This window comes from Sarcophilus harrisii, chromosome 2, assembly GCF_902635505.1.
Source record: "Sarcophilus harrisii chromosome 2, mSarHar1.11, whole genome shotgun sequence".
Classification (NCBI taxonomy): Eukaryota; Metazoa; Chordata; class Mammalia; order Dasyuromorphia; family Dasyuridae; genus Sarcophilus; species Sarcophilus harrisii.
The window spans coordinates 281418309-281431713 of record NC_045427.1 but is presented as its reverse complement, the minus strand read 5'-3'; the positions used below and the strand labels follow the sequence as shown (position 1 = coordinate 281431713).

At 37.1% G+C, this 13405-nt stretch overlaps 1 protein-coding gene across 2 annotated transcripts in view; it reads right to left on the bottom strand.

Moving 5' to 3' along the window:
• The window catches only part of SLC24A4 (solute carrier family 24 member 4), a 247777-nt gene that overhangs the window by 70713 nt on the left and 163659 nt on the right, over positions 1 to 13405 (bottom strand). The window contains exons 6-10 of one of the 2 annotated variants that reach the window (XM_003756144.4): positions 11164 to 11267; positions 9430 to 9504; positions 7005 to 7030; positions 3374 to 3427; positions 1989 to 2131 (exon numbers count right to left, since the gene is read on the bottom strand). In XM_003756144.4, the coding sequence (XP_003756192.4) occupies positions 1989 to 2131; positions 3374 to 3427; positions 7005 to 7030; positions 9430 to 9504; positions 11164 to 11267 (402 nt within the window). The remainder of the gene's footprint in view (positions 1 to 1988; positions 2132 to 3373; positions 3428 to 7004; positions 7031 to 9429; positions 9505 to 11163; positions 11268 to 13405) is intronic. The other variant, XM_031952298.1, reaches the window with a different exon arrangement.

Sequence of the window (13405 nt, the reverse complement as noted above, 5' to 3'; positions counted from 1 at the left end):
AATTCGGTGGTGCAATGGATAGTGTGCAGGAGCTAGTCAGGAAGACTTGAATAGTTCAAATTTGGTCTCAGACGCTTACTAGCTGTATGACCCTGTTTGCCTTAAAAAAGAAATGGCAAACCACTCCAGAATCTCTGCCAAGAAGACCCCCCAGTGGGGTCATATAACAGTCAGATATGTCTGAACAACTCAAATTGAGGACTTTTCAGTCCAAGTCCAGAAGGGAACCAAACTCGACTGCTTTAAAATAAAAGGCTAAGATTAGGGTAGGAGAGGAATTCTTTACCCTATTTAATAATAATTCATATTTATATAGTGCCTCAAGGTTTTCAAAACCCTTTCCTCACAACCACTACATTTTTAATGGGAAAGAAGTGGAGAAGCAACTTGGGATCAAGGATTAGAAGAAAAGGCCTGTAATCAAATCTTTGAAAATCTTTCCAAGTTCTCCAGAAAGATCTAAGTGCCTCCTTAGGCACTTAGACTCACAGAGGTAAAGTCCCTGGCCATGATAACACAGAGAGTGAGTGTAGGATTCAAACTCAGGTCTCTCCAAGCCCAGTGCTGCTTCTACTATATCAGTCTGTTCCACTACTAGGAACAGAAAGGTCTAAGAAAATAGTATTTGCAGTATTTAAAGTGGGCATTTTATATATACTTATGGACTGAACTCTGAATTTGAAACTGTTTTTAAAATTCCTTATCAAATAATTATTTTCTAAAAGTTTCCCTCTGGTGTCCCTGGTTTCTCAAAGGCCAGGGAAACTTGCTGGGACATTTCCTATCTTGCAGAAAAGGCTTCAAGTTTGAGTCCATTAGTGATAGATTGTGACTGCTACCTGAGGACCAGTCTAGCCAACCTAAGTGGAGATAAGAGGAACACAAGGCTAGCTGCTAGGGGATGAACTGTTCCTGGTCCCAAGTGACCCATGAAACACCTTTATCTACATAGGTAGAAGGGCTCTGGGCAGAGTGGCCATAGTGACTTCTCACACAGGACAAAGATCAGTGTACACAGTGTTTAATAAATGACTGATTGAAAGCAAAGAATTCTTGAAGAGCTGGGATAGGTCTCCACTGACTTTTGGTGAGCCTGTCCTAGAGCAGAAGCTGCTTGGCAAACTGTTGGATTGCTAGAGAATACTAAAGTAGTTCTAAATGGACCAGTGATTTAGATGGAGAGATGAGGGGCCCAAAAGACAATGAATCCCTCTTGTTCTGTAAACAAAAAGGACGAGACTGAAGAAAAAAGTATAGTGTCCGAGGGCTCTAATCAAACAGGTCAGTGGCTGTCCAATAGGGAAAGGGGACACTGGTCTTCAAAGACCAAGGTTTAAACTCACAAAGCTTCCCTTCTTTGATCCCTGGCCTTCCCTGCTTATACCCATTCCTAAAACTAAAAATCCACAGGGCCTATCTTTGCATATTATTCCTTGCCTAACAATCCAACTCAAATTCTGAGTTAGATTTATCTTCATAAATTCCCTGCGTCCAAATATCTCTTTTTAGAAGCACAGAATTTAGAATTACAAGAGACCTTAAAGATAAGTTAGCTGAACCATTCCTCTCATCTTAGAGAGAAACAAATTGAGTGGGCCTGCAGGGCTACAATTTAAACCTAATTTCAATGTTCTTTGAATTGTACCTTAGTACCAAGATTTCCTCATTTACTTTTTCATCACTGAATGAGATGTAGTAAGAAAATATGTCAAATGTCAAGAAGGCACTTAGATCTTTCTGGAGAACTTGGAAAGATTTTCAAAGATTTGATTGCAGTCCTTTTCTTCTAATCCTTGATCCCAAGTTGCCTCTCCACTTCCTTCCCATTAAAAAAAGCTCAGGTAACACTACAAACATCCCGGTCTTTCCCATTTATTTTGACTATTAACAGGCTAAGGGTCATCCTGACACAATGACAATTTAGGGGGATTTGTGTGTGAGTTGGTGTATTTCAGTATTTCCTCCAACTCCTGTCTGCTCAGCCTTACCTTCCCATAGCAATGGCACGGAAGGATCATCATAGCTAATGTCATAGTAATCATTACCATCCTCCAGCTCACTGTTCACTGTGTTTCCATTGGCAATGTTTTTTTGTTTGATTGTAAAAAAGGCTTGCATCTTCACATTGTACCTAAAAAAGACCAAGAGATGGGTAAGTACTCTGTGACTGACAACAAGAAAACAGCAGCCTTCTACTCTCTAGCCTCCAGTTCCACATGTTGGGCTGAAAATCACTCATGGTGATCGGACCTAAAAAATATGCAGAATGTTTTTGTGGCAAGGACAAGTTGAGGACAGTAAATTTGGTACTTTTTTTAAACCACAGATTTTTGTTAACTGTTTAACAGTTAAAAATCTGTTAAACACAGATTTGTTAAATCTGTTAAAACCACAGATTTATCCAATATTAGCACCAGAAAGGTCTTGAGCATTATCTGGCTCAAACCCTTAGTTTTATAGATGAGGGGAGTTGGTTGATCCTGGGTCACACACACACAATAAGTGGTGAAATTTGTATTTAGAACTCAGGTCCTCTAATGTTGAATTCAGTTCTCTTTCTCCCTACTCCATAAAAGCAGTCGACACCTGCATCAGCCATAAGCTACCCTCCCTTTTCCTATTTTCAAGGTAAGACTGGCTTTCCAGTTTAAATGTCCTCTGTAGGGAGATAATTTGGGACTCTTTACTTCATAATGCTCATATTTATCCATTACCTTTTTCATAAACCAGCATAGGAGTGATTTATGCCCTTACAAAAACCATCAGAGAAGGTTTTATTTGGAGGGAGAGCACAAGTGGGCAAGATAAACCAAAAACGTGCCTCTGCATCTCTGATGAGCTGGCATTCTAGGAGTTCTACCCAGGGTGGTGGGAGGGGAGGTTAGATCTGCTTTAGATAAAAAATTTTAGGGCTGCTGAGAGCCTTCTTTGTCCTTGAGGGAAGAAAGATCCTGGGGCAAGACTGCCCTTCAAAGTATCATTCTCCCTCCCAGAGTTAGCCCATCTTGAGGAATAGGATGGAAAAAAAAAGGAAGTCACTGGATTTAGGGAATAAAAGCTTTTTGAATTAATTTCTGACTCTGAGCAAGAAAGAGGAGGAGTAGAGATTTATCCAGGCTCATAATCTTCATTCAAAATCATTTTCCAACTTTCCAATGACTATCCATTCAGCAGTATTTTCCTTGGACCATTTGGAAATATTGTTCCCCTCCCTTCCCAACAATTTCTCCCCCCCCCCCCACAATTTCTCCATATTTTGCCTTTGCAAAAATGTCTGACAGGATTCATTTTTGAGCTATCTAGAAGACTACGGGATGATACGAACTCATAAAACCAAATAGCACAGAACAGAGAAAAGATATACAGAACTTACTTCATGATAAGTATATAAAATGCATACATAATGATGAGCACGAGACCTTCCCACCTCAAAGAAAGAAACAGGAAAGTAATTAATCATGTTGTCCAGGAGTTATGTTGTATGTTAAAGCCAAACATGAATAAATTAAACTGTTATAATTCATCAACAAGCATTTATTAAGCACCTACTGTGTGCCAGGCATTACACTAGTCACTGAGCTGACTTGAAAGTCTTCATTTAAGAAGTACTTAGTGGCTATTATGATTCAATGAAACAGACTGTTGTCGTTCAGTCACATCTTACTCTTTCTGAGCCCATGGGCCTCGGAGGTTTTTTTGGTAAAATACTAGAGTTTGCCATTTCCTTCTCCACTAGCAAACGGATTAAGAGACTTGCCCAAGATCACCAAGGAATGGCCAGCTGAGACTGGATTGGAACCTGGGAATCGGGTTCCACACTCTACCATGGTGCCAGCTGATGACTGCTTTTCATTTAACTGATGACTTTGTCCAAGCTAGAGGCAGTAAGGTTGGTGATGGATTGAAAACTGGCCTCAGAGCCAGAAAGGTGTGGATTCCAGTCCCAGCTCAGCCTCGAGCTGAACCATCCCTTATGTGCGGTGGTGAAACAGCATCTCTGAACTTGGTCCCCCTGGTCCTCCAAGGACATACTGGGGGCATCCTGGGCAAGTCAGTTCCCTACTGAGAAGCCTCAACTTCAGAAAAGATGCAGACCTGGGTGGCAGGGGGAGTTCAGCTCATCTGAAGGTTCCAGGGCTCTGTCCCTGTCTCCCCCAAGCATCTGCCCCGGCCAGGCTAACATGCCTGACCACGGTGGGGGTGACCCTGAACAGGGAGGTACGAATTTTAGTCAGTCCTAGCAAGCTGGAAATACTGTCACGTGTGGTCCCCATGGCTGTCCTCAGAGGACCAGAGAGACAAAGATCGGCGATGCAATGAATCTATTAATTCTCCAAATCTGTCTATGCTGGAGGAGGGGAAGGTGTAACCCTACTGATGAAGTTTCTTAAAATATCAAAATAACATTTTAAATTTATAGTTTAAAATATAGTTACAAAATTATAAATTTATAAATATATAGTTATATAGAAAATATAGTATATTATTATATATAGTAAATTTATATTTACTATGAGGTAAATAACAAAGGGTAGTGTAATAGGGTGCTGAGCCTTAGTAGAATGTTTTATCCAATCTCTGAGATCTAGCCCACACATTCTGACTTTTAAGTCCTATACTGTTCTTATTATGTTACACTGCTACTCAGTAAGGAATCTAGGTTAATCCAGAGTTGAAGATGGTAGTATTACTTTCAGGCATTTTGCCAATCAGCTACATAACCTGTTGCTAATACCTCAGGACCCCACGAGTGTTTCTGGGACCTGAGCCCAGACTATTCACACCATGGGACTTATTTGAGATTCCAGTCTTCCAAAAAGGGTTAATCATCCTTATCTTAGAGATAACACCCACTGGGAGGAGGGGAAGAAGAAGGGAAAATTAGTCTCCAGAGTTTTTCTCTCTCTTTTCACCTTTAGCAAAGACTTCACTTTAAATCCCAGGCTATAGAGACTCCAATGAGGTCTCTAAACTGGGTGGAATTAGGATGGAGTATGAGGGAAAGGAGGACCTAGAATAGTCCTAAGGAGTCAGGTTGGATTCCCCTCAATCTCCTTCTTCAACCCTGAAAAGGGACACTGATTATCTTAAGATTCTAGGCTGTAGATCAGATCTACTAATAATTCTGTTGTGGGAGTTCATATTAAATAACAAATTGGGGCCCAAATTCCCAGAAATGGTCATAAAGATTGGTTGGTATAAAATGGAAACGTACTAGTCTCCCTAGTGGAAGACATTTATGATGTGACTTTCAGGAAAATACCCTTTCTTAGATAGGTCAGACCTAGGCTTATATTTTCTCATAGCAGATCACCAAAAAAGGCAAAAATTCTCCCATTTGCTCACATAGAATGTTAGAGCTGGAAGGCATATAGTGATCATTTACATAAAAAACTGAGGTTGCATGAAGTAGCCCACGGTCCTCCTTCTAATCAGTGACAGAGCTGAGACTCAAACTGTGACCTGCCAGAATTTGTATTTGTGTCTTATAGTCTTCAAGAGCCCAGGCCGAGGCATGGGAGCCCAAAACAGAGTAGGAATAACTCTTGGGCCTATAATTTCAGTGGTACAGGCAATGTGACTTTTCCATTATATCATTTTACCTGTAAGATCAAAGAAAAGGTATGAACCTGTATTGGCAGAGGGAGTTCACTCATTTGGATTTAAAGTCAGAAGACCTGGTTTCAGGTCCCAGGTCTATTATTTACTTTCTTTGTGAATTGGAAAAATCATTTAATATCTCTGGGCCTAAGTTTCCTTAAAAAAAAAAACAGGAATAATAAAATTTGCTTATCTCTTATTTACTTATCTCAAAGAGTTGGGAGGAAAATACTTTACAAATCTTCAAATATTAATATAAGGTAGCTAGATAGCACAGTAGATAGAACACTGGACCTGTAGCCAAGAAAACCTGAGTTCAAATCCAGCCTCAGATACTTTGCTGTATGATCCTGGGCAAATCAATTAACCATTGTATTTCCATAGATTGCTCATCTGTAAGATGGGGATAATAATAGCACCTATTTCTCACAGCTATTTTTTTTTTCTCTTTAATCTCATCACTCCTTGCATTACTTGCTATTATTTTTTCTTTTCTTTTTTTAAGCAATTAAATTCTTCTTCTTCTTCTTCTTCTTTTTTAATAGCTTTTTATTTACAAGTTAAATGCATGGGTAATTTTACAGCACTGACAATTGCCAAACCTATTGTTCCAATTTTTCCCCTCCTTCCCCCCATCCCCTCCCCTAGATGGAAGGATGACCAGTAGATGTTAAATATATTGAAGTATAAATTAAATATAAAGTAAGTATACATGATCAAACCGTTATTTTGATGTATAAAAAGAATCGGACTCTGAAATATTGTACAATTAGCCTGTGTAGAAAATCCAAAATGCCGGCAGGCAAAAACATAGGGATTGGGAATTCAATGTAATGGTTCTTAATCATCTCCCAGAGTTCTTTCATTGGATCTCACAACTATTTTTAAGATAAAAAGAGATACTATTTGTAAAGTGCTATATAAAATGTTAGCTATGATAAATTTTTTTTGTTTTTATTTTTATCATTGTAGGACAGTATCATCCTGATGACCTGGACAATACTCTTTCCATTATACTATACTGCCATTGATGATGGGGAGCTGGTTTTCTTAGTCAGATGGCCCAATTACTATTTTTCCTAAAATTATATCATGTAGAGTGTGCAGATTTTGAATTTCCTTCTAAGACTATTTCTTAAACACTTGAATAGTGCCCTGAATAAGTACCAGGTCCCATTTAAAAAAGGAGCCCATATTAAAGAATATGATTTCTACTTGGAAAAAAAACAAAGTCATGATTGTTTAATATAGTGCAGTTTTTATTTTTTGAAGGGACTTTGCTAAGTTTATGTTATTAATCAGAGAGGAGATTTATTGAGCTAAAAAGGGATCCTAGATACTAGCAAAGAAAGAACATAGAAAAATGCTATACCACAGGTAAAAAACAAACGGTAAAAACTTACCATACAATTTCCTCATCATAGATGAACTGGAAAACAAAGAAACAGATGAAAAAAAATCCACTCATCGCTCACCATAAAATAAAAGACAGCATAGAATATACAGCATGTAAGGAACCACAGACTTGCTGAATGTTGGCTTTGGAAAAGAGCTTAGGGCATAGAATGTCAGAATAGAGCTTCTCATTTTGAGAGCTAGAGCTCATGCTGATATCAGAGATTATCTCATTCAATTCCTTCTATTTCTACACAGGAATATGGAGGCTCAGGAAGGACAGGGTCTAAAGTCCCACAGTAAGTGACAGAATATAGAATGTTACATACTATTTTCATATTTGGTCCTCTGTGCTTCATTTCTCAGAATGTCATCTATTCATTCTCACTAAATCTCAATGTTTCTCAAGTTTTCTGGGCTCAGGACACCTTTAAAATTTCTTCATGGACATGAGCACCATTCCCTGTCCAAAGAGCTTTTACATGTGCTTTTGTGCAAATTATATTCTCAAGAAATTAAAACATCTTAGTATTATTCTGAAAATAGCTTTGACCTCACAGAGCCCTTGAAAGAGTTTTAGGGGAACGCCAGGGTCCCCAGACTCCACTTTGAGAACAATTTCATTCTCTAAATGTTAACTATTATTATTAACTATGATCATTTTCCAACTCTGCAGCTATATTAAATGGCCCTGCAAGAAACTTGGAACAGCAGTAAGACTTGCAAAATGTAGCCCAATTACATTATTTTACATGCAAAATTAATGATTAGGGCATCATTATACTTCATAATCTGCTGTGGTTGGCAAAAAAGCTAATGTTCTTCTTTGAGTCTAGAGATTTTTTTAAAAATTAAGTTTAAAAAAATCAACAAATAATTAAATAATCATTAAGTGCCTACAGTGTACAAGGCATTGGGGATACAAAGAAAAATATTAAAAACCACAAAAAAGTTAATTGAGTTTGTTTTAAAAAATCATAGAATGTTAGCTCTAGAAGGAACTTTATAGAAATAGTCTTCTAGTCCACTTGTCTCATTTTGCAGATAAGCAAACTGAGGCACCAAGAAATTTGAAGGTTTAGGGGCAGTTAGATGACACAGTGGATAAAGCACTGGCCCTGAAGTCAAGAGAATCTGAGTTTAAATGCAGCCTCAGAGACTTTAACATGTGCTAGCTTGTGATCCTGGGCAAGTCACATAACCCCAATTGTCTCAGGAAAAACTCCCCAAAAAACAAATAAAAAAAAAGAAATTTGAAGATTTGCCCACAGTCCTACAAAAAAAATCACAAATCAGAACTAAAACCTTAATTTTTTGATCCTAAATCTAAGGCTTCTTTCACTATATCATGCTACCTAAAAAACAAAACAAAACAAAATAAACAATCCTTGGAAAACACAGAGAAAAAAATGTACTATTCCCTCAACTGATTTAGAGGTAAAAGGATCTTAAACTATCACCTAATTACTTCCCTCCCCATTGTTTTGGACTTCTTAAAGACAAAGAATGGTAAACATAAGTTTTGACATTTCTTACCAACTTGAAAAGATCCAAGGATAGAGTCACTTATTTTGTAGATTATAGGGAATAAACAGCAGTGCCAGGATTCAAAATCAGGACTTCTGACTCATATATGTGACTCTTTCTACCTCACCAAACTGTCTCCTAATAGTTTTCAGGAACACAGGATTCTAATGCTGGGTATAGTAGTATATTCTTATAATTCCTACTACCAGGTAGTCCCTCTGTGGAGGGACTTGTGATGGGATTCATCTGCTTGTGGAAATGCTTAACATTTTGATAGACTCATATGTAAATTAAGAGTCAATAAGCTCAAGTAAGGGGTACTCTATGAGAAAAGTATCTTTCTGACATCTCTTTTGGTTTCTTGGAAGATGACTAATTTTTTGTTGTTTGCTTCCTTCCAGATTTTCCATTGTGAATTGGATGGCTGATGTGGTTGGACAATGACCCCTTAAATTGGGACATATTTTCTCCTAGTGGTCACTGACAAATATTAACTATAAATGTAATTGGTGGAATGTCTAATTTTTCTTTCTTAATTTATATTTCCTAGGCTCTCCTGAAGTTCTTCTGCAATATCTCATCACATTAGGGAAGTAGTGATTTTGTTTTTTTTGAAGGAAGGTTTTATAAGCAAATGGGAAATCTGTGAGCAGGGCCCCATAGGCTATTATCTGAGAACTATCATTGGTAAATATGTAAAGTATAGATATAGGATAACAGATTTCTGGATCATGGCCAATCTCAAAAATCATCTACTGAGCTAGAAGAAGAATCATCATCCTCATTAGTTAAGGGGGAACTCATAACAATGAAACCACATATTCTTCAATTATCAAAGTAAATAAATCCCAGTCAAACATTAAGACTAAGGTGAAACTGAAGCTTGGAATGGATGGAGATACTCACTGCAATGAGAACGATGACAGAAAGGGTGTAGTACACAGAATCCCTGCACACTGCCCACCAGGTCAGATGGACCACCTGGAAAACAAGAAGACTTTAGCTACTTTACAATCCCTTCCTTAATAGGAAGGCGGGAGAGGAGAGAACATGCACTGAGAGGTTCCTATTTGCATAATTAGAACCGGTCCAGTAGTCAGGAGAAAACACATATCTCTTGAATACCATTTTAATCCTGCTTCTCACAAGAAGCAAAATGAGCTTAGCTGCTAGTTTTCAAAGCGTGCCTTTTCTCTTAATTTTATTTGGGGAATGAAGTGAAACCGAGTAATATTCATAAGTGGTTTTTCACAAAAGTCATCTATTTCTTTAAGTATTCAAATCTCAAACTCGGGAGAATAGGCTGATTGCTCCAGGGGCAGACGTGTTCCCAACCCCAAATGTTTGTCCTCTCGACAATCTGTCATGGGTAGCACCTGTGTTCCCCTCTCATAGATTCATTGAATAGATTGTTTCGAAATAACAATAAAAATAGCTTGTATTTCTATATTGTTTTGCAGTTACAAATCACTTCATATGCACCATTTCATTTCCCAGAAGCATTATGAGGTTCATAGTATATTATTACCTTCATTTTAGAATGGAGGGGACTGGGAGAGGTTAAATGACTTACAAAAAAGAATTATACAAGGGTTATACATCTAACAAGTGGCAGAAACAGGACATATCTCCAAATCATCTCAATCTCTTTAAATTCAGAGTAGGAAGCACCTTATTTTATTCATCTCCCCAAGGGCACTTTTAGTAAATGCTTCTTAAATTTAACTGAATTGGAATGGGATAGCAGACCCAAAATATGAATAAATGAGGAGAACTCTGCTTTATAAGTCGATTTTTCTGTATACTCAATGTACTCTGCTACAAAAAATTAGGTAATTAGTAGTGAGCACAATCTGGGATCCCACTGGGCAGGAAGAAATTGAGAGAAATATGTCTCAAAGCATTTCAAAACAGGTTATTCATCCCTGGACTGACATAAACAGTGGTCATAGCTTACGTGGATATTAATTAGGAGGACAAGAATGGGATGACATAATACAGTACAGTGGTAGAGGAAGCTAACACAATGAGATTTAATAAGGTCAAGTGCAAAATTCTATGCTTAGATTTTAAAAATTGACTATAAGTAGCAGGATGTAGAAGTCATGGCTAGAAAGGAATTCATGTAGAAAAGACTTGTTCTAGTAGATTGTAAAGTCAACATGAATCAGCAAGGCAAAAGAGCAAATGTGAGGTTGATTTATATTAACAGAACTATAGCATCCAGAGTGAAAGTCCCATTTGTCCCACCTTGGCTAGATCATAAATGGATTTCTGTTGTTGTTCAGCTGTTTCTAATTCTTCATGCCCCCATTTGGGTTTTTCTTGGCAAAAATATTAGAATGATTCACCATTTCCTTCTCCAACACCTTTTACATAGGAGGAAACTGTGGCAACCGGGTTGAGATTTGCTCAAGGTTACACAGCTATTAAGTATCTGAGGTTAGATTTGAATTCAGGAAAATGAGTCCTCCTAATCCCAGGCCTAGAACTCTGTCCATTGTGTCACCTAGCCACCCAAGTCTCCATAATCTCAATAAATTCTCAGTCAAATATAGTACCTTTAAGGTGAAAGGTCCCATAAATGAATCCTAATGAAATGCAGATTGTGAACAATAGGATGTGTGGACAATCACTGACCTGTCCTGCAAACAATCCACAAACTCCAATTATACATAAAATATTGAACACGGCAGAGCCAACAATAGTGCCGACCCCTACATCGCCATGTGTGATGAATACACCTGAAAAAAGAGAAAGAGAGCAATGAGATACCTGTACCTGGAACGTATTTGTGTTTTTCATCATCCTTGCAGCTAGACTGTGCATTATCAATGTCTATCTGACAAAGAGTTTTCTGTGTCTAATGGATGAACAATGTTTATTCAAAACAGTGAAAAAGAGCTGGTGATGATCAACATTTGGGATTATAGAACAGAGGATCAGAAAGGGACTTTCAACCAAAGAATGTCAGAGTTCATTATCACATTAAACTACTTAATTTCTGAAAGAAAAAAAATCCAGATCCCAGAAAGAGAAAAGGATTTGTTTAGCGTCACAAGCTAGTGAATGATGGAGTCAGTATTTGAACACAAGTTGTCTGACTACAAGTCAGATGCTCTTTCTGCTACCTTTGTTCTTTCTGAATTTATTTTGTGTCTGGCTGCCTTGTGTTTTACCAAACCCAGAATTATTTAATGTATATTTCTGAAACACAACAAACAAGGGAGAAGGATAGGAAACATATAAAGAGAGATCCTATTTCTTTTTTGTAAGGCAATTGGGGTTAAATCACTTGCCCAGAGTTATACAACTAGAAAGTGTCTGAAGCCAGATATTAAGTGAATTCCTCCTGACTCCAGAGCTGGTTCTCTACCCACTGTTCCACCTAGCAACTCTAGGAGATCTGATTTCTTATGAAAAGAGGATACAAACATGAGAAATATGGGAATACATTTTTTAAAAAATAATTCCATATCTTAAACCTATATGAGATTACTTGCTGTCTTGGGGAGTGGGGAGGTAAAGGGGGAAGGAAGAAAATTTGGAACACAAAGTTTTACAAAAATCAATATTGAAAACTATCTTTACATGTATTTGGAAAAATAAAACTACTGAAAAATTTTTTTAAAAAGGAAATTGCATAATAGATAACAAGTAATAGACATATTAGAGATCTAAGTATAAAATCAAATTGTATTCAAAAGTATTTTTCTAGTAATTAGAAATCTGGTGATTTTATAGGGTGAACTTTAAGACAAAATTTAGACTAGATTACCATTCAGAAAATTATTTCTTAAGGGCCTAGCTAGTTGGTAAATTATTTTAACGTCTAGAACAAATTTGTTAGTCCTTTCACAGACACCAGTGAGAATGGCATCTGGCCCATCAATTATTATGCAAAACCCAGAGTTGTAAGCAGCTTGAAGGCTTGTACTTTTTCATTCACTTTCATTTTTTTTTCCTGACAGCACAATGTTCCTTTATTCATTCAAAAAATATTTACTAAACAGCTAATTATGGTATGTGCTAGTCATTTATGAAAAATACAATATTGAGTAAAGATGTAGTTCCTTCCCTCATGGAGATTCAAATTTGTAGAGAGATGAGACAAACATGATTCAGACAATGGCAACTATAGTATTATTACATGACAAGTACATTACAATGCTATTAAAGTAAGTGCTAAATTAGATTTGGATGAGGAGGAAGATAATTATCAACAGTAAGGATTAAGGAAGGTTTCATGGAAAAAATACTTGAATTGCTTTACAAAGAATGAAATAGAATTCAACTGGAAAAGAGAGGAGGGAGGACATTCCATGTGTGAAGAACAGTATGAGCAAAAATATGGAATCTGGATGGAGATATATTAATAAGTATCTACCTTGTAGATTTGTTGTGAGAATTGCATGAGATTATAATTATAAAGCACTTAAGCACAGTGTCTGACACATAGTAAGTGCTATATAACTATTAGTTAGTATTTTATAGTTTATATTGAGTTGTTTTCAGTTGTGTTTGACTCTTCATGACTCCATTCTGGGTTCTCTTGACAAGATACTGGAGCAATTTGCCATTTCTTTCTTCAGCTCATTTTACAGATGAGATAACTGAGGCAAATAGGGTTAAATGACTCGGCCAGAGTCACACAATTAATAAGTGTGTAGGGCCAGATTTGCATTTAGGAAGATTCATCTTCCTTGACTTCAGGCTCAGCACAGTATTTACTGTGCTATCCAGTTGTCTCTAACCTATTGTAATAATTCAAATTACCATTATTAATAGTAAATCCATGTGATGGTAAATTGCACCCCTTATCATGACATAGGAAAACTGTAGCATTATATAACTATATGTATTATATATATTATAAATGTTA